At 41.7% G+C, this 22,875-nt stretch overlaps 1 protein-coding gene across 1 annotated transcript in view; it reads left to right on the top strand.

Moving 5' to 3' along the window:
- LOC109895643 (mediator of RNA polymerase II transcription subunit 27) overlaps nucleotides 1-22,875 on the top strand; it is a 97,401-nt gene that overhangs the window by 850 nt on the left and 73,676 nt on the right. The window contains exon 2 of the mRNA XM_020489514.2: nucleotides 11,229-11,373. Coding sequence (XP_020345103.1) covers nucleotides 11,229-11,373 — 145 coding nt within the window. The remainder of the gene's footprint in view (nucleotides 1-11,228; nucleotides 11,374-22,875) is intronic.

Genomic DNA, 22,875 nt, shown 5'->3' with positions numbered 1-22,875 from the left:
TTTCCTATTTTGTTTCCTTACAACCTGGAATTAAAATGGATTTTTTGGGGGGAGTTTATCATTTGAGTTAAACACTTTGAAAATGCTAAATATTTTTTGTGGAACAAACAAGAAATAAGACAAAACAGAACTTGAGCGTGCATAACTATTCACCCCCAAAAATGCAATACTTTGTAGAGCCACATTTTGCAGCAATTACAGCGGCAAGTCTCGAGGTATGTCTCTATAAGCTCGGCACATCTAGCCACTGGAGTTTTTGCCCATTCTTCAAGACAAAACTGCTCCAGCTCCTTCAAGTTTGATGGGTTCTGCTGGTGTACAGCAATCTAAGTCATACCACAGATTCTCAATTGTATTGAGGTCTGGGCTGTGACTAGGCCATTTAAATGTTACCCTTAAACCACTAGTGTTGCTTTAGCAGTATGCCTAGGGTCATTGTCCTGCTGGAAGGTGAACCTCTGTTCCAGTCTCAAATCTCTGGAAGACTGAAACAGGTTCCCCTCAAGAATTTCCCTGTATTTAGCGCCATCCATCCCTTACCAGTTTCCCAGTCCCTGACGATGAAAAACATCCCCCCCAGCATGATGCTGCCACCACCACGCTTCACTGTGTGGATGGTGTTCTCAGGGTGATGAGGTGTTGGGTTTGCGCCAGACATAGCGTTTTCCTTGATGTCCAAAAAGCTCAATTTTAGTCTCATCTGACCAGAGTACCATCTTCCATAGGTCTGGGGAGTCTCCTACATGCCTTTTGGCGAACACCAAATGCGCTTGCTTATTTTTTTCCTTTAAGCAATGGCTTTTCCTGGCCAGTCTTCCGTACACTCCACATAGCTGGGCCTTATGTCTTAAAGTGTTCCTATGGACAGATATTTCAATCTCTGCTGTGGAGCTTTGCAGCTCCTGCAGGGTTATCTTTGGTCTCTTTGTTGCCTCTGATTAAATGGTCCATGAGTTTTGGTGGGTGGCCCACTCTTGGCAGGTTTGTTTTGGTGCCATATTCTTTCAATTTTTTAAATCATGTATTCAATGGTACTCTGTGGGATGTTCAAAGTTTGATCCTTTTTTTTATAACCCAACCCTTCTCTGTACTTCTCCACAACTTTGTCGCTGACCTGTTTTGATAGCTCACTGGTCTTCATGGTGCCGCTAGCTTGGTGGTGCCCCTTGCTAAGTGGTGTTGCAGACTCTGGTGCCTTTCAGAACAGCTGTATATATACTGAGATCATGTGACACTTAGATTGCACACAGGTGGATGTTATTTAACTAACTATGTGACTTCTGAAGGTAATTAATTGCACCAGTGTCACGCCCTGGTCTTAGTATTTTGTGTTTTCTTTCTTTATTTGGTCAGGCCAGGGTGTGACATGGGTTTATTTTGTGGTGTGTTTGTGTATTGGGGTTTTTCGTAGGTTTTGGGATTGTGGCTTAGTGGGGTGTTCTAGCAAAGTCTATGGTTGCCTGAGGCGGTTCTCAATCAGAGGCAGGTGATTCTCGTTGTCTCTGATTGGGAACCATATTTAGGCAGCCATATTCTTTGAGTGTTTCGTGGGTGATTGTTCCTGTCTTTGTGTTAGTTTTCACAAAATAGGCTGTATAGGTTTTCACGTTACGTTTATTGTTTTTGTATTGTTCGTGTTTCGTCTTCAGTAAAGATGTATCGAATTAACCACGCTGCATTTTGGTCCGACTCTCCTTCGACGGAAGAAAACCGTAACAACCAGATCTTATTTAGGGGCTTCATAGCAAAGGGGTGAATACGTATGCATGCACCACTTTTCCATTTTTGTTAATATTTATTTGTATTTTTAATTCACAAATTTTGACTATTTTGTGTGTGTCCATTACATGAAATCCAAATAAACATCCATTTAAATTACAGGTTGTAATGCAATAAAATAGGAAAAACGCCAAGGGGAATGAATACTTTTGCAAGGCACTGTATCAAGAAGCTGATTAAAGAGCATGATCCTTAAACAGGTGTAGGGTTCCACATTTTGGGGAATATTCAAAGGTGGGAATTAACAGGAATAAATGCACATGTAATATTAATACTATTGTGGATGTTTTTTGCATTGGTTATATTTACCATATAATATGGAGACAGAAACATAAACCTTTTACCTTTAATGAGTAGACATAATTGCAAATTATTAAAGCCTTCCAATAATAAAAAATAAATACTATTTAGTTATGAATTTAACTTTAATTAAATTAGTTGACTCTTCACATGGGATGATATCACTGGACAACAAAAGAAAGGGAATATTGAATGATCCCCAATGATCCATCGCATCTCCAAAAAACATTTTCAACATCTGTAAAATGAGTCTACAAACTAAAGCTTTGATTGTCTTCCTCTCAGGCTCCCATGTCTTCTCCCTGGACCTCCTCAATGTCCACCTCTCCAACCTTGTTGAGGATGGCTTGTTGTCAGGCTCAAAAAGCCTACATTTTTCAACCCTTGTATTGGTCAGCCTTTTGCGTGCTTTGGTGTGTGGTTTCCCAAACAAGGACCAGTTGCGCTCTGAGGCGGCTGATGTTGGTGGGATTTGGAGGATGATGGAGGCAACATGGGAAAGAGCCTCAGATCCACTAAGTCCCTTCCACCAGGTGGCTGATGAGATATGTTGGCACGACTGCCATATTACATCTCCATCCCAATGCCCTTGCTTGGAAGTGTATTTCGCCAGACTGCCAAGAACTTTGCCCCCATCCAGGCCAAGGTGGTGAGACACGGTCGTGATGACACCATAGGCCTTGTCGATCTCTGCACCAGACAGGATGCTCTTGCCAGCATACTTGGGGTCCAACATGTACGCTGTGTATGGGCTTCAGGCAGAAGTCTTCAAGCTTTTTGATGTATTTCAGAACTGCAGTTTCCTCTGCTTGGAGCAACAGTGAAGTGGGCAGGGCAGTACGGATTTCTTCTCTTACATCTGCAAGCAGAGTCTTAACATCAGACAGGATGGCACTGTCTCCCGCAAGCCGTGCAATGGCTACTGCTATAGGTTTCAGGAGTTTCAGGCTGCTTACCACTCTCTCCCAAAATACATCACCCAGGAGGATCCTCTTGATTGGGCTGTCTATATCGGCAGACTGTGATATAGCCATTTCTTGGAGAGACTCCTTTCCCTCCAGGAGACTGTCAAACATGATGACAACACCACCCCAATGGGTGTTGCTGGGCAGCTTCAATGTGGTGCTCTATTCTTCTCACTTTGCTTGGTGAGGTAGATTTCTGCTACAACTTGATGACCCTTCACATACCTAACCATTTCCTTGGCTCTCTTGTAGAGTGTATCCATTGTTGTCAGTTACATGATGTCCCTGAGGAGCAGATTCAATGCATGAGCAGCACAGCCAATGGGTATGATGTGAGGGTAGGACTCCTCCACTTTAGACCAAGCGGCCTTCATGCAAATACCTTCTGTGGTCCAAGATAAATGATGACTGCCTTCAGTTCAATACACATTGTCTGTGAGCATCAGAGGTGAACCAGTTACATACACAGCTCGAGCAAAACATTCATCGGCATTTCTCTGACTATGTTCCTCTATTGAGTCAAAACCTTCTGATTCCAGGAGGACCATGAGCTGTTGCTATCAATAAGGTGTCTGATTCATCATTTTCACCTCGAATAGGAGTAGAGGGACGTTTGTCAGAGGTTGCTTGTTCTGAGAGAACTTTATGCTCTTGTCCAGATGATTCTGCATCTTGTTTGCATTCTTCACATATAATTTGGTACAGTATTTGCAAATGTACACAGCTTTTCCTTCTACATTAGCTGCAGTGAAATGTCATCACACATCCAGATAGTGCCCGTGGCATTTTCCTGTAAAGGTTAGAAAAAAATACGTTTAAAAAAACAACAAATACAATTCCATGTACAGATAAATAGTTAAGCAGTTAGATTAGATAACTCCTTTGTAAGATAAATGTTTTAAAATGAAACATGTATGGAAACAGGTGAATTAACTCTCCTGAGTTAGCAGTTTCAAGCAAGCTAAAACACACGTGGTAGAAAAAACTATCTAGCAGAAATAGTTAGAAATGATTTAAACACACTTTGCTGTAGGCTATTTACTAGTTAACAAAAAGTAATGTATGTCAGATGAAATATATTCACCCCACCCAGTATTGTAATCAAAACTTACCAGAAAGCATGTAGTCCTTGGCTCAGACAGTGTAGTAGTGTGGGCTCAATAGCATCTCATTAGTGTGCAAGATCTTGAGAATCAGCTGTACAGTCATAGTCAAAAGTTTTGAGAATGACACAAATATTTATTTTCACAGTCTTCTTCCTCAGTTTGTATGAAGGCAGTTTGTATATACTCCAGAATGTTATGAGGAGTGATCACGTGAATTGCAATTAATTGCAAAGTCCCTCTTTGCCATTCAAATGAACTGAATCCCCCCAAAACTTTTCCACTGCATTTCAGCCCTGCCACAAAAGGACCAGCTGACATCATGTCAGTGATTCTCTCGTTAACACAGGTGTGAGTGTTGACGAGGGCAAGGCTGGAGATCACTCTGTCATGCTGATTGAGTTCGAATAACAGACTGGAAGCTTCAAAAGGAGGGTGATGCTTGGAATTATTGTTCTTCCTCTGTCAACCATGGTTACGAATTATTGTTCTTCCTCTGTCAACCATGGTTACCTGCAAGAAAACACGTGCCATCATCATTGCTTTGCTCAAAAAGGGCTTCACAGGCAAGGATATTGCTGCCGGTAAGATTGCACCTAAATCTACTATTTATCGGATCATCAAGAACTTCAAGGAGAGCGGTTCAATTGTTGTGAAGATGGCTTCAGGGCGCCCAAGAAAGTCCAGCAAGCGCCAGGACCGTCTCCTAAAGTTGATTCAGCTGCGGGATCGGGGCACCACCAGTACAGAGCTTGCTCAGGAATTACTTTTGGAGGATGACCTGGTGTCAAGAAGGGCAGCAAAGAATCCACTTCTCTCCAGGAAAAACATCAGGGACAGACTGATATTCTGCAAAAGGTACAGGGATTGGACTGCTGAGGACTGGGGTAAAGTCATTTTCTCTGATGAATCCTCTTTCCGATTGTTTGGGGCATCCGGAAAAAGCTTGTCCGGAGAAGACAAGGTGAGCGCTACCATCAGTCCTGTGTCAAGCCAACAGTAAAGAATCCTGAAACCATTCATGTGTGAGGTTGCTTCTCAGCCAAGGGAGCGGGCTCACTCACAATTTTGCCTAAGAACACAGCCATGAATAAAGAATGGTACCAACCCATCCTCTGAGAGCAACTTCTCCCAACCATCCAGGAACAGTTTGGTGACGAACAATTCCTTTTCCAGCATGATGGAGCACCTTGCCATAAGGAAAAAGTGATAACTAAGTGGTTCGGGGGAACAAAGTATAGATATTTTGGGTCAATGGCTAGGAAAACCTTAATCCCATTGAGAATTTGTGGTCAATCCTCAAGAGGTGGGTGGACAAACACAAATTCCAGAGTTTATAACCCTTTGTAACCCTACACAGGTGCATCATGTGCTGGGAACAATAAAAGGCCGCTCTAAAATGTGCAGTTTTGTCATACAACACAATGCTATCTCTAGTTTTGAGGGAGCGTGCAATTGGCATACTAACTGTCCAACACTGCTGTTGTCAGAGAATTAATTTCTCTACCATAGTCCGCCTCCAACGTAGTTTTAGAGAATTTGGCAGTACATCCAACTGGCCTCACAATCCAAGACCATGTGCAACCACACTAGCCTAGGACCTCCACATCCGGCTTCTTCACCTTCGGGATCATCTGAGACCAGCCACCCGGACAGCTGATGAAACTGTGGGTTTGTATAACTAAAGAATTTATGCGCATTCTGTCAGAAGCCGTCTCAGGGAAGCTCATCTGCATGCTCGTCATCCTCACCATGGTCTTGACCTGACTACAATTTGCATCGTAACCGACTTCAGTGGGCAAATGCTCACCTTCGATTGCCACTGGCATGCTGGAGAAGTGTGCTCTTCATGGATGAATCCCGGTTTCAACTGTACCCGGCAGATGATAGACAGCGTGTATGGCATTGTGTGGGCGAGCAGTTTGCTTATGTCAATGTTGTGAACAGAGTCCCCCATGGTGGCGGTGGGGTTATAGTATGGGCAGACATAAGCTATGGACAACAAACACAATAGCATTTTATCGATGGCAATTTGAATGCACCGTGACGAGGTCCTGAGGCCCATGGTCGTGCAATTCATTCGCCGCCATCACCTCATGTTTCAGCATGATAATGCACTGCCCCATGTCACAAGGATCTGTACACAATTCCTGAAAGTTGAAAACGTCCCAGTTCTTCCATGGCTTGCATACTCGGACACATCACCCATTGAGCATGTTTGGAATGTTGATCGACATGTACGACAGCGCGCTCCAGTTCCCGCCAATATCCAGCAACTTCGCACAGCCATGGAGGAGTGAGACAACATTCCACAGGCCACAATCAACAGCCTGATCAACTCTGTGCAAAGTAGATGTGTCGTGCTGCTTGAGGTAAATGGTGGTCCCACCAGGTACTGACTGGTTCTGATCCACACCCCTACCTTTCTTTTAGAGCTATCTGTGACCAGCAAATTAATGTCTGTATTGTGTGAAATATATAGATTAGGGCCTAATGAATTGATTTCAATTGACTGATTTCCTTTAATGAACTGTAACTCAGAGTGTTTGAAATTGTTGCATGTTGCGTTTATTTTTGTTCAGTTAATATTCCTTTAGTCCTACACAAATCTTAACAAAGGCGCATACCCGTGCGCCTCTAAAACGAAGTTACATAAACCGGGAAGCTGATGCAGGATAATTTATTACATAAGGCAGAAACGGACTCTTCATTGACAATATGCATTTGCCATGTGCACGATTTTCTTTGGCTAGTGTAAAAGTTCTTAGATGATTTAAGATCCCAGTGTTAAAGGATGGGGATCCTTCTAGTCTATACTACTGCCCCCTTTCCAAACTTTCTGTTCTTGCCAAAGTCCTTGAAACACTTAAGTTGGTGTCACCAGCCCGTGGTTTGGTCGCATCAATTTGTTTCCACGGCATCACGTAATAGAAAAAAATATTAATCACCTTTTATAAAGTAATTCACAGTGTTTTAGACTGTGTAACAGACTACTGAGATGGTAGACTATTCAATAAATATGTTTAATCTAACATGTCTAAGCAGGATTGCATGATTTGAAGATACAGTCCATTCGGAAAGTATTCAGACCCCTTGACTTTTTCCACATTTAGTTGCGTTACAGCCTTATTCCAAAATCCTCATCCTCAATTTAAACACAATACCGCAGAAGGACACAGCCAAAAAACGTTTTATCAAATGTTTTGCAGATGTATTACAAATTAAAAACAAATACCTTATTTACATAAGTATTCAGACCCTTTGCTATGAGACTCGAAATTGAGCTCAGGTGCTTCCTGTTTCCATTGATCATCCTTGAAATGTTTCTGCAATTTGATTGGTGTCCACCTGTGGTAAATTCAATTGATTGAACATGATTTGGAAAGGCACACACCTGTCTATATAAGGTCCCACAGTTAACAGTGCATGTCAGAGCAAAACCAAGGCTTGAGGTCGAAGGAATTGTCCGTACAGCTCAGAGACCAGATAGTGTTGAAGCACAGATCTGGGGAAGGTTACCAATAAAGGTCTGCAGCATTGAAGGTCCCCAAGAACACAGTGGACACCATCATTCTTAAATGGAAGACATTTGGAACCACCAAGACTATTCCTAGAGCTGACCGCCCAGCCAAACTGTGCAATCAGGGGAGAAGCACCTTCGTCAGGGAGGTGACCAAGAACCCGATGGTCACTCTGACAGCGCTCCAGTGTTTCTCTGTAGAGATGGGAGAACCTTTCAGAAGGACAACCATCTCTGCAGCACTCCACCAATCATGCCTTTATGGTAGAGTGGCCAGAAAGAAGCCACTCCCCAGTAAAAGGCACATGACAGCCCGCTTGGAGTTTGCCAGAGGACACCTAAAGACTCTCAGACCATGAGAAACAAGATTCTCTGGTCTGAAGAAACAAAGCTTGAGCTCTTTGGCCTGAAAGCCAAGTGTCACATCTGGGGGAAACATGGCACCATCACAATGGTGAATCATGGTGGTGGCAGCATCATGCTGTGGGGATGTTTTTCAGCGGCAGGGATTGGGAAACTAGTCAGGATCGAGGGAAAGATGAACGGAGCAAAGTACAGAGAGATCCTTGATGAAAACCTGCTCAGGTTCCCTCAGGACCTCAGACTGCCGCGAAGGTTCAACTTCCAACAGGACAACGACCCTAAGCACATAGCCAAGACAACGCAGGAGTGGCTTCAGGACAAGTCTCTGAATGTACTTGAGTGGTCCAGCCAGAGCCCGGACTTGAACCCGTCCGAACATCTTTGGAGAGACCTGAAAATAGCTGTGCAGCGACGCTCCCCATCCAACCTGACAGAGTTTGAGAGGATTTGCAGAGAAGAATGAGAGAAACTTCCCAAATACAGGTATGCCAAGCTTATAGCGTCATTCCCAAGAAGACTTGAGGCTGTTATTGATGCCAAAGGTGCTTCCACAGAGTACTGAGTAAAGGGTCTGAATGCTTGTGTATATGTGAGACTTCATTTTTCTTTTATTTGTATACATTTGCCCAAATGTACAAAAACCTGTTTTTTCTCATCATCAATCTACATTTAACACCCTATAAATGAGAATGTAATCATTTTTAGAATAAGGCTGTAACATAAGAAATGTGGAAAAAGTCAGGGGTTCTGAATACTTTCCGAATGCACTGTATTTTGATGTGCAAGAAAGTCCAGTGATTATCGTGATTGTGGTTTGACAATAGGTTGTCATATTTTGCTGTTAAAATAGGGCTCCAGAATCTTCTGAATTTTGTTGTTCATTAAATATGAATTTGCCTCCATCTTTATGTGCAATATTATCATATGCTAATACATTTTTGGGCTATTTCACCACACGAGGAAGTGAAACTTAGAACACATTAGCTAGATCACTAACACAAAATATAATACCCAATGCTAGTCGTAATCTAACAGTAAATGTGTCATGTCCTGAAAAAAGGTTGCGCTTGTAGACTGTTACCCTATGCACTCGCAATGGCTGACGCACAATTGCACATTTTGCTAGCTCCGTATCTGAAAGCCATATCAAATATATTTAGAGATGACAAATACAAATTATACCCACAGAAAGCTGAGAACAACATCAGTTACTTCCAAAGATGTGCATTTCCCGCAAATGTTATACAATCCCTCACTGCACATCTGAGCAGACAGAGATTTTGAGTGAAAACCTCCTTCCATCAGCAAGGGCATTGAAGATGAAATGTGGCTGGGTCTTTCAGCATGACTTCTGACAAGCTTTCTTTAAATACTTGAGTGCCACAGGGTTCCATTCTTGGGCCATTATTGTTCATTATTCATGACTGGTGTGAAAAAATATCTGATGAGAAGGTACATCTACACTGAATGTACAAAGCATTAGGAACACCTTCCTAATATTGAGTTGCAACCCCTTTTGCCATCAGAACAGCCTCAATTCGTCGGGGTAGGGAATCTACAAATGTCAAATGCGTTCCACAGGGATGCTGGCCCATGTTGACGACAATGCTTCCCACAGTTGTGTCAAGTTGCCTGGATGCCCTTTGCATGGTAGACCATTCTTGATACACACGGGAAACTGTTGGCGTGAAAATCACAGGAGTGTTTCAGTTCCTGACACACTAAATCCGGTGTGCCTGGCACCTACCATACCCCCTTCAAAGGCACTTAACTTTTGTCTTGCTCATTCACCCTCTGAATGGCACATATACACAGTCAATGTCTTAATTTTCTCAAGACATAAAAATCATTCTTTAACATGTCTCCTCTACTTCATCTACACTGATTTGAAGTGGATTTAACAAGTGACATCAATAAGGGATCATAGCTTTCACCTGGTCAGCCTATGTCATGGAAAGAGCAGATGTTCCTAATGTTTTGTATACTCCGTGTCATCTGCATATACACTATCTATAGGACTGATCTCGCTCTAGTTAAGGCATTTCTCAAATTGTAGGAAGCGTTTGTTGTCCAACAACCTTTTTCCACTCAAAGCAACCCCCTACTCTGCCTCAGATACTCACTCAAACAAGCCAATAGAGGTGGTGTCCTCATACAAGTACTTGGGATTTCACCTTGATGAAGCTCTGTATTTTAAACCCCACATTCAACAGCTCATTAAAAAGCTTCAACTTAATCTGGGCTTTTTCTTTAGGAAAAGTTTTATTTCAAGCTAGGAAAGACAGATGTTGTCAAAAGACAAATGTAGACAAAAGTAGTCCAGCCTTTGCTGGACTATGATGATATTCTTTACATGAATGCCCCATGGTTTTACCTGCACACACTAGAAACACTACCATGCTGTAGTTAGATTTGTAACAAACACAAGACCTCTTAAACATCACTGTACCTTATATCAGTTAGCAGGATGGCCATCCTTGTAGTACATGTTTGTCTATAAGGCCATTTTAGGGCAGCTGCCCCATCGTCTTGGAATACATCTTGGAAACTAGATAATTTTTATCCGATTTGATAATGTTTATTGACAGATTATAGGCCTGCTGACCACAAATTGCACATGTGTTTTTAAACCTGCTCTTTAATGCTCTCTTATGGGCTTTGCGCTGTTAACTTCCATTCATTGTTATGTTTTATGTTGTGTTTACTATATGCTGCTTTCTTGGCCAGGGCTCACTTGTAAAAGAGAGAAATCTGCAATGTGACCTTTCTGGTTCAAGGATAAATACAAAATAAGAAACAAATTGGATCTTTTAAAGCAGGGACGGGAGCCCCCCCACACGCACACAAACACACACTCAATTAGCCCACATTTCTGAGATTGGTTAGTAAGTCCGGATATCTAAATTTGTAGTAATCATGGTCGAAATACCGAACAGGGTAGTCACTCTAAATCACATAGAATAGCAGGAAATTAGCTGTAAAAAAATAAAAATGTGGGGGTAGAAAAATGCTAGGCTCTGACTGCATGTGTGGGTATGGATGTGGGTACCAACGACCTGGGATCCACTTCAGCCCCCCCCCCCCCCATAATGAGTACAGTTTTTCTTGTGGCCCCCACCCCAATCAGAATTGCCCATGCTTGTGTTGAAGGGAAATACAAGCCTATTCTAACAGCTGCTATTCTATGTTCTTATGTAGTGAATTGGAACGCCTCAGTACCCTGGTTGGCAGACCTTCAGAGAGTCATCCCCTTCACAACAGTGGCCTGTTGAGTCTGGACCCAGTTCAGGACAAGACCCCGCTGTACAGTCAGCTCCTTCAGGCATACAAGTGGTCTAACAAGGTAGGCCATGCTTTTCTACTGGGCTACAAGGGAAACAATACTATAAGGCCAGAATTCAATTCTAGGGCATAGTGTATTTTCTGCAATGCAGTTACATGTGTCAAAGATTGGAATCTTGTGGACAATTTCCTTGGACTTCAATGTGAAGCCACTCCCATCGTTAACATTATTTGTTTGATCCAAATTGACGCATGGTAAACACATGATAAAGTTTAGCTTTTGTTTCCTGGGGGATACGCTTCCAGTGGATCAGCTAAAAACCTACAATGACAGACTGCATTAGTTACGTGAACAATATGCCCCCAGTGCAGCATCTCTGACCACCCCATTGTCGCAACTCTAAATAACTCTCTAAATGATGGAAATTATTCAGTTTTTAAAGCATATGCTGGAAGTCTTAAATAACAGGTAAGGTAAAGATGGATTTAAAATAAAATGCAGATGCACGGTATATCGTAATATACATTAGCCTATACTGTATGTATCAAGCTATGATGCCACTCCTCCCATTGTTTGTAAGGTCATCATATAGGATATTGGAAATTCCATGATAAGAGTGATGCTGAGACTCAGATTTGTTGCTTTAAAATGTTTGTCAAACAAAATAACAATGATTTTAAGTTAAACAAACCATAACACTATACTCAAGGACTACTTTTAACAATTTCCACAGAAAACTACAAAAACACATCTACTTGAAGAACAGGGCAGATTCAAAGTTTGGTAACAGAATGACGGTTTGTGCTGTTACACAGATGGCACCCATTCCTGTAGCTGACACGCTTGTGCCTAAACTTTTACAGACTTGCCAACCTGCACAAATTGAGCGTACCATGCACACAATTTGAGGTCAAGGTATTGTGGTATGAAAAAGTACCCTAAAATACACAAAAATAGGCTTCTAATTGGCATATTGTGTTTTTTGACTTGACTGTCTGAAGTTGGAGCTGAGAAAAAATTCAAGCTCTCCACTCCGGTTCACCCACCCATAGTCATAGTACTATTTTCTTAGAGGGCCCTCACAGTGTTCTACAGGAGCACCATTGAGCGCAGCCTGGTATGGCAACCCCGCCGCCGCCGACCGCAAGGCACTACAGAGGGTGGTACGCTCAGCCAAACGCACCATTGGGTACACACGGACTGCTGTCCAGGACACCTACAACACCAGGTGTCGCAAGAAGGCCAAGAAGATAATTAGGGATCCAAGCCACCCGAGCGGTACAGGAGCACCATGTGTAAATCGTGTTAGTGTTTTATTTATATTTTTTATTACATTGATTGTTTTTATTTCACTTTGACCTGCATTGTTGGAGCTCAGAGTTTAAGATTTTCACTGGACCCTGTATTTATATCTGCAACCCTGTACATGTGACTATTATACTTCAATTCTCGGGCCGACTCTTTTCTCTGTGTATATCAATGATGTTGCTCTTGCTGCGGGCGATTCCCTGATCCACCTCTACGCAGACGACACCATTCTATATACTTTCGGCCCGTCTTTGGACACTGTGCTATCTAACCTCCAAACAAGCTTCAATGCCATACAACACTCCTTCCGTGGCCTCCAACTGCTCTTAAACGCTAGTAAAACCAAATGCATGCTTTTCAACCGGTCGCTGCCTGCACCCGCATGCCCGACTAGCATCACCACCCTGGATGGTTCCGACCTAGAATATGTGGACGTCTATAAGTACCTAGGTGTCTGGCTAGACTGCAAACTCTCCTTCCAGACTCATATCAAACATCTCCAATCGAAAATCAAATCAAGAGTCGGCTTTCTATTCCGCAACAAAGCCTCCTTCACTCACGCCGCCAAGCTTACCCTAGTAAAACTGACTATCCTACCGATCCTCGACTTCGGCGATGTCATCTACAAAATGGCTTCCAACACTCTACTCAGCAAACTGGATGCAGTTTATCACAGTGCCATCCGTTTTGTCACTAAAGCACCTTATACCACCCACCACTGCGACTTGTATGCTCTAGTCGGCATACAAGCCCTCACCTTATACCACCCACCACTACGACTTGTATGCTCTAGTCGGCATACAAGCCCTCGCTACATATTCGTCGCCAGACCCACTGGCTCCAGGTCATCTACAAGTCCATGCTAGGTAAAGCTCCGCCTTATCTCAGCTCACTGGTCACGATGGCAACACCCATCCGTAGCACGCGCTCCAGCAGGTGTATCTCACTGATCATCCCTAAAGCCAACACCTCATTTGGCCGCCTTTCGTTCCAGTACTCTGCTGCCTGTGACTGGAACGAATTGCAAAAATCGCTGAAGTTGGAGACTTTTATCTCCCTCACCAACTTCAAACATCAGCTATCTGAGCAGCTAACTGATCGCTGCAGCTGTACATAGTCTATTGGTAAATAGCCCACCCTTTTTCACCTACCTCATCCCCATACTGTTTTTATTTATTTACTTTTCTGCTCTTTTGCACACCAATATCTCTACCTGTACATGACCATCTGATCATTCATCACTCCAGTGTTAATCTGCAAAATTTTAATTATTTGCCTACCTCCTCATGCCTTTTGCACACATTGTATATAGACTCCCCCTTTGGTTTCTACTGTGTTATTGACTTGTTAATTGTTTACTCCATGTGTAACTCTTTGTTGTCTGCTCACACTGCTATGCTTTATCTTGGCCAGGTCGCAGTTGCAAATGAGAACTTGTTCTCAACTAGCCTACCTGGTTAAATAAAGGTGAAATAAAAATTTTAAAAATAATAATCAAAGCAGCACTACTGTCAGAGGCTCCATGTGTAGCAAGTGAGGTGAGAGGTTTCTAATGGAATTACAGTTACGGAATTAAGTTGCCTACATGAGAAGGCCATTTCATATGACGAGTTGTTGTAGACAGGGAGCAAGGGGAGCGCAGCAAAATAGCCTCAATTAGCCTAAGAAGAGACCTCTGGTGACATGTCTTGCATGGGTATCCGAGCTGTGTGTCAGTAGTTCAAACAGACAGCTCGGTACATTCAACATGTCAATCAATACCTCTCACAAATACAAGTAGTAATGAAGTCAATCTTTCCTCCACTTTGAGCCAGGAGAGATTGACATGCATATTATTAATGTTGGCTCTCTATGTACATCCAAGGACCAGCCGTGCTGCCCTGTTCTGAGCCAATCACAATTTTCCTAAGTCCCTCTTTGTGGCACCTGACCACACGGCTGAACAGTAGTCCAGGTGCGACAAAACTAGGGCCTGTAGGACCTGCCCTGTTGATAGTGCTGTTAATGCAGAGCAGCGCTTTATTATGGACAGACTTCTCCACATCCTAGCTACTGTTGTATCAATATGTTTTGACCATGACACTTTACAATCCAGGGTTACTACAAGCAGTTTAGTCTCCTCAACTTTCTCAATTTCCAAAGATTTTGTTGAGGTATAAGGTTTAGTGAATTATTAGTCCCAAATACAATGCTTTTTTGGGGGAAATATTTAGGACTAACTTATTCCTTGCCACCCATTCAGCAACTAACTGCAGCTCTTTGTTAAGTGTTGCAGTCATTTCAGTTGCTGTGGTAGCTGACGTGTAAAGTGTTGAGTCATCCACATACATAGACACACTGGCTTTACTCAAAGCCAGTGGAATGTCGATTGAAAAAGATTGAAAAAAAGTAAGGGGCCTAGACAGCTGCCCTTGGGAATTCCTGATTCTACCTGGATTTTGTTGGAGAGACTTCCATTAAAGAACACTCCATGTGTTAGACGGGTAACTCTTTATCCATGTTCTTTTTCATTAATTTCTCTCAGCCAATCACCAGCCATTTGTGTAAGTGCTGTGCTTGTTGAATGTCCTTCCCTATAAGCTTGCTGAAATTCTGTTGTCATTTTTTTTTTACTGTAAAATAGCATTGTATCTGGTCAAACACCATTTTTCCCCAAATGTTTACTAAGGGTTGGCAACAGTAGGCTGGGAATTGCCAGGGACCTTAAGATACGATCTTGTCACGATACTTCGGTGCCGATACGATCTGTATTGCGATTCAAAACTGTGATTTCGATGTTCCAAAAAATATTGCTTACATACGTCTGCTGCAGAGGTATGAGAGAGCCCATGAGAAAACGAGTTTTGATCAGTCAAGGAAATAAAATAGCTGAAAATAAATGGACTCCCTATTTAAAAAGGGAGAACAACCTATGAAGAAAAAAACGTTTTGGTACAGATACAGCCAACTAGTGCAAAAATTATATTGTGATAATCTCAAAACGATACAATATATTGTCAAAAATAATATCCCGATATGTAACCGTATAGATTTTTTCCCCATCAGTATTAATTCCACGTGGTTACAGGGTTAAAACTGAAAAAAAAATCTGTTTAACAATTTAGGAATTAATAAGGGCTATGGTTTGGGGAAGGCTTAAAACAAAGTCATTAAAAGTCATTAAAAACGACACACCTATGAATCATCATTATTCTTGCTATCACAAAGGAGCTGAAAGGGGGGAGACATTTCAGCTTTTCTTTTTTTAATTAATTTGTAAAAATGCCTAAACATATTTACACTTTGACATTATGGAGTATTGTGTGTAGGCCAGTGACAAAAAAAAATCTACATTTGATCAATTTTAAATTCAAGCTGCAACACAACAAAATGTGGAAATATTAAAGGGGTGTGAATACTTCATGAAGGCATTGTACCTTTTTGTACAGTTTAAAATTGCAGTAATAGGACCTAGACCTAGCGTTTGAGCGAGCGAGAGCGAAAAGGATTTTGACAGGAACCCCTTGTCCCAATGACTCGACTGTCCCCGCATGGAGGCTGATTTGAATTTCGTGATGTAGCAGCAAAATTCTCTGCGACAAAAGAGTGAAGTTAGTTGTGGGCCAACCTCCCTATTATATCACATTATACAATGAGTGGGTCTAATCCTGAATGTTGATTTGATTAAAACCAATCCAGACTGTGTATATTCCATAAATTACCACTGGCTAAAATGCCTATTTACTCTGTTCCATCTGACTGAGCAATCCACTGTCTCATCAGCCCAGCCAAGCAATTTATAAACTTGATCTCCACTATAAAAAGTAACTAGACATTATCTCAGAGTTATTTTAGACTAACGTTTAGTTTTCAACAATCGAGATTTGTATAAACATTGCTGTCTGTCTCTCAGACATTTGCAACATTGTTTCAATATTCAATCTCCAGCTGTCTCATACTAATGAATGTGTCATGACGTGACAGGGAGGAAGGGTTTCACAGCCAGTCGAAATCTTGAATTAGCTGCCATTTTAATGGATTTATATAAAGAAATGTCAATTGTAAAAAGGTAAAACGAAACAAAGTGTCGCTAGTTTGCACTCTTTCCAGCTTCAGTTTGAAATGATTGTGTTAGCTGTGTTGTTGGCTAGCTCCTCTGAATAACAGTGTCCTGACGAGTGAGCACATTTTCTATGCCAGGCGAAATCGTTCCTCATTAGCTCATTTGTTATGGATGTATCCAAATAAATGTTACTAGAAAACAGCTTAAACAAATGCAAATGTGGCTACTTTGCTGTCATTCTGGCTGCACTTTTTGACGTGACTATAAGTTAGCCGTAGCTATGGCAATGGAACATTTAGAACGAACAACTGGGTCGCGTCCATAGATACAGAACAAAAAGACTGAATGACTGGGTCGTGTCTCTAGCAACCCGAACCGATAAAATGAATGACCAGGATGAAATAGGATGAATAAATTAATCAAAATAACGTGTTTAATGAAAATATGTAATTCATTATTTGAATATGTTGGTAACCCATCGTATAAAAGTGATAATGTCCTCGAAGCTGGTGTTTGGAGGATATATTGGCACGGTTTGCCGGCACTCGACTTCGTCTCAGGCCTAACAACACCAGTGGGACATCATTGATGTATACAGAGAAGAGAGTCGGCCCGAGAATTGAACCCTGTGGCACCCCCATCGAGACTGCCAGAGGTCCGGACAACAGGCCCTCCAATTTGACACACTGAACTCTATCAGTGAAGTAGTTGCTGAACCAGGGAAGGCAGTCATTTGAGCAGCCAAGGCTGTTGAGTCTGCCGATAAGAATGTAGTGATTGACAGAGTCGAAAGTCTTGGCCAGTTCGATGAATTTGGCTGCACATTTTTGTCTCTTATCGATGGCAGTTATGATATCGTTTAGGACCTTGAGCGTTGGTGAGGTGCACCCATGACCATTTCGGAAACCAGATTGCATAGCTGAGCAGGTACGGTGGGATTGGAAATCGTCAGTGATTTGTTTGTTAACTTGGCTTTCGAAGACCTTAGAAAGGCAGGGTAAGATAGATATAGGTCTGTAGCAGTTTGGGTCTAGAGTGTCTCTCCCTTTTGAAGAGGGGGATGACCGCGGCAGCTTTCCAATCTTTGGGGATCTCAGACGATACGGAAGAGAGGTTGAACAGGCTAGTAATAGGGGTTGCAACAATGTCGGCAGATCATTTTAGAAAGAGAGGGTCCAGATTGTCTAGTCCTGCTGATTTTGTAGGGGTCCAGATTTTGCAGCTCTTTCAGAACATCAGCTATCTGGATTGAAATGGGGAGGCTTTGGCTAGTTGCTGTGGGGGGTGCAGGGCAGTTGACTGGTGTAGGGTCAACTGTTGACCGGGGTAGGGGTCAACAAATTTGCTTTGTCATTATGGGGTATTGTGTGTGTAGATTGAGGGGATTTTTTTATTTGATTTTTTTAATCCATTTTTGAATTTTGTAACGTAACAAAATGTGGAAAAGGTTAAGGGGTCTGAATACTTTCCGAATGCGCAGTGTCAATGAAGAATTTTTACATTTGAGACATTTTAGTGCATATGGCTATGAGTGCAATTACAGTGCAGCAGTGAATGATCACTAATTTGAAGTCTTGCTTAATGTAACCTATGCCATTCCAGAAAGTCTCATTGTTAATATTACAAAGAACCGTTGTTGTCATCTGTGAAATTACTGAAGAATTGTAGCTAGCTAGTCCTATTGGTTGTTAAACAGCCTTTGAACTCACATTCAATGAACTGTTGCCTCTTTAGTTCCGTGACAACCCGATCTTGATCAACAGTTAATGTCTGCTACATGAATCAAAAAGGCACAATACTGTCTCCCTTACAGTGTGTCTCTCTTTGCCGAAGGGAGGTTAAAAGCAGTGGATCAATAGCAGTTTTCCGGCTATTGATCAGTCGGCTAAGGCTGTATACCTCTGCTGTCTTTTCCCCTGTCAGCCATGGGAAGAGGGCAGGGCACCCACCCAAATCCACTCTGAAGTTTCACCTCTTATGGGAGTTTGTCTCATTTCACCAGTACTTTCCCTTCGTTACCAGTGCATGTGGACCTCCGAATGTTGTTGAACTTCTTTTTGGATGTAGATGCAGTCAGTTATTAGTGTTTTCCTTTGGATTTGACTTTCTGTGTAGCACTTCAGTGCTTTCTCAATACTACTTCTAGGTTGTGTCATGCTACTGGATCTGCTTTTAGGCTACTGAAATGTTGTTTGTTTTTTTGCTTTGTTAAAGGTGCAATATCCTGTGTGGTAAAATTCTAATAGTAGGCCTAATTTCAGTTTGTGACAAAACAAACAATCAAAACAAAATAATCATTTTACCATCTAAACCGCTGTAAAATATATTTTCAATAACCCAAAATATTGTATTTTCGGCTCTCTGAAGCTGGTGTACAAAACAGCAAAAACTAAACCTTAAGAACAGGAAGCATAGAAATGGCACACATAGAACAGATCTACCGCTTCTTAGACTTGTTTTCAGGGTGACATTCTATATGAATTTGGTCGGATCGCCCAAAATGTTACATATTGCAGCTTTAAATGGGCAATCAGCATTTGCTGTGTACATTTTTGACTTATAAACTCAGCAAAAAAAGAAACAACCCTGTCTTTCAAAGATAATTAGTAAAAATCTAAATAACTTCACAGATCTTCATTGTGAAGGGTTTAAACACTGTTTCCCTTGCTTGTTCAATTTAACCATAATTAACGACCGTTCCACGGTGCATGTTCATTAAGACACTAACAGCTTACAGACGGTAGGCAATTAAGGTCACAGTTCTGAAAACTTTGGACACTAAAGAGGCCTTTCTACTGACTCTGAAAAACTCCAAAAGAAAGATGCCCAGGATCCCTGCTCATCTGCGTGAACGTGCATGCTGGAAGGAGGCATAAGGACTGCAGATGTGGCAAGGGCAATACATTGCAATGTCTACTGTGAGACGCCTAAGACAACACTACAGGGAGACAGGACGGACAGCTGATCGTCCTTGCAGTGGCAGACCACGTGTAACAACACCTGCACAGGATCGGTACTTCCAAACATCACACCTGTGGGACAGGTACAGGACGGCAACAACAACTGCCCGAGTTACACCAGGAACATACAATCCCTCCATCACAAGTCTGGTTCATCCTTGGGAGCAAATTCCGAACGCCTGAAGGTACCACATTCATCTGTACAAATAATAGTACGTAAGTATAAACACCATGGGACCACACTGCCGTCATACCACTAAGGAAGGAGACACATTCTGTCTCCTAGAGATGAACTTACTTTGTTGCGAAAATTGAAAATAAATCCCAGAACAACAGCAAAGGACCTTGTGAAGATGCTGGAGGAAACTAAGTACAAAAGTATCTATATCCACAGTAAAACGAGTCCTATATCAACATAACCTGAAATGCTGCTCAGCAAGGAAGATGCCACTGCTCCAAAACTGCTGTAAAAAAGCCAGACTACGGTTTGCAACTGCACATGGGGACAAAGATTGTACTTTTTGGAGAAATGTCCTCTGGTTTGATGAAACAAAAATAGAACTGTTTGGCCGTAATGACCATCGTTATGTTTGGAGGAAAAAGGGGGATGCTTGCAAGCCGAAGAACACCTTCCTAACTGTGAAGCACGGGGGGTGGCAGCATCATGTTGTGGGTGTGCTTTGCTGCAGTAGGGAATGGTGCACTTCACAAAATAGATGGCTTAATGAGAATGGAAAATGATGTGGATATATTGAAGCAACATCAAGACATCAGTCATGAAGTTAAAGCTTGGTTGCAAATGGGTCTTCCAAATGGACAATGACCCCAAGCATACTTCAAAAGTTGTGGCAAAGTGGCTTAAGGACAACAAAGTGAAGGTATTGGAATGGAAATCTCAAAGCCCTGACCTCAATCCTATAGATAATGTGTAGGCAGAACTGAAGAAGCGTGTGCGAGCATGGAGGCCGACATACCTGACTCAGTTACACCAGCTCTGTCAGGAAGAATGGGCCAAAATTCACCCAATTAATTGTGGGAAGCTGATGGAAGGCTATCTGAAACGTTTGACTCAAGTTAAACAATTTGAAGGCAATGCAACCAAATACTAATTGAGTGTATGTAAACTTCTGACCCACTGGGAATGTGATGAAAGAAATAAAAGCTGTAATAAATCATTCTCTCTACTATTATTCTGACATTTCACATATTTAAAATAAAGTGGTGATCCTAACTGACCTAAGACAGGGAATTTTTACTAGGATTAAATGTCAGAAATGGTGAAAAACTGTGTTTAAATGTATTTGGCTAAGGAGTATATAAACTTCCGACATCAACTGTATGTATGTACTGTTGAAGTCTGAAGTTTACATACACCTTAGCCAAATACTTTCCAGAATGCGCTATCTCCCACCATTTCTTGCACATTTCTTGTTTCATAAACTTGTGTGAATTGTTTGCCCTTTGACTGTTGGTGTCTATCAATTCCCCAATACATGTATCACCAGTAGTACATTTACCATTAATTCCCATAATTTCTAATCTACAGTGTTTGTTTGGTTATGGTAATTTCTGTTAATGCATTCAATATATTAGTATTACAGTCGTTTACCATTCTCATTGTCGGATTGGACACGTTGTTTACAGAGCTCACAACCTATGCTACACTTGTGAGAAAAACAAGTTTTGGTTTATTTCATTCCATTAACGAGTTTTGTCAATTTATTAATTGTATTTTGTTTGGAGTGCTCCTGTCAATGTTAAGTAAGGATGCGCACCCGCTTACATATATAGAAGTTGGCCTAGGCTACCTGGCCTGCTAGGCTACCGCTAGGCTACCTGGCCTGCGTGCGATTGTTGGCCTATAAATGTGCCCTTTTGGGGATGTCCGATTTTAGTATTTCTGATTGCCTTAACTCACCACCACTAATGAGCTGTGGAGCTTCTCAAAGCAATGTTTTCTTCATCTCAAACAACAAGTAAACAAAGTCTTTTTAGAATCCATTGAGATTGGCAATAGTTCCAGCCCTCTCCCTTTCGATAGCCACTCTGCATGAAAGGGAAAAATGTAATGCTCTGATCCAGTGGAAATGTCATAAAATACCTGACCCCTTGTTCAGGGAGGTGACCAAGAACCCGATGGTCACTCTGACGGAGCTTCAGTGTTTCTCTGTGAAGATGGGAGAACCTTCCAGAAGGACAACCATCTCTGCAGCACTCCACCAATCAGGCCTTTATGGTAGATTGGTCAGTCAGAAGCCACTCAGTAAAAGGCGCATGACAGGCCACTTGGAGTTGACCAAAAGGCACCTGCAGGACTCTGACCATGAGAAACAAGATTCTCTGGTCTGATGAAACCAAGATTGAACTCTTTGGCCTGAATGCCAAGCGTCATGTCAGGAGGAAATCTTTTGCTAGTGCGAGCTTCGAGCTGACATAGTTGATACAATGTTTCAAGTTCGTTGCAGGCCCGCCATGCGTAGCCAATGTGATTCATAGGTTATTTATTTTTATCAGGATATTTTTTACCTGCAGGCTGCAATGTTTTTATGTGTTGGCTTTATGTAGAATAATTTTACGTAGTTGGCAATATAAATTACTTTTCGATTTGTATCATTTAGATTTAGAATTTAGAACCACATGACAATTATTGAGATACAAAGACTATTATAAATTTCAATGAAAATGTTCCACAAAAATGTGCATATGAAAATCATAACTGGCACGCAGATCAGTAGAAATGGTAAGATAAATTAGCACTCCAAATGGAAAAGGTTGCTGACTCTTGGTGTAGCCTATTACCAGCAACTTCGGTAGCATAACCGCAGAATCTGCTAAGGCCAGCAGCAGTGGACAGAGGAGGGTCAGAAACATTTTTAATTTTTTTTTTATTGATCTCTGGCTCCAACTTGAGTCATTTGTGTGGTTTAATTATTTAATCAAAGAGCGTGCTCAAAATATCAGACAAGTTCAGTGTGTGTATATATATATTTGATTTATTTTACCTTTATTTAACCAGGCAAGTCAGTTAAGAATTTTATTTTATTTACAATGACGGCCTAGGAACAGTGGGTTAACTGCCTGTTCAGGGTCAGAACGGCAGATTTGTACTTTGTCAGCTCGGGGGTTTGAACTTGCAACCGGTTACTAGTCCAACGCTCTAACCACTAGGCTACCCTGCCGCCCCATATATATATATATATATATATATATATATATATATATATATATATATATATACTGTAGTTGATTTTT

This window comes from Oncorhynchus kisutch, linkage group LG8 (genome assembly GCF_002021735.2).
Source record: "Oncorhynchus kisutch isolate 150728-3 linkage group LG8, Okis_V2, whole genome shotgun sequence".
Classification (NCBI taxonomy): Eukaryota; Metazoa; Chordata; class Actinopteri; order Salmoniformes; family Salmonidae; genus Oncorhynchus; species Oncorhynchus kisutch.
Note: the sequence above shows the minus strand (reverse complement) of the source record. Positions and strands in the feature narration are given on the sequence as shown.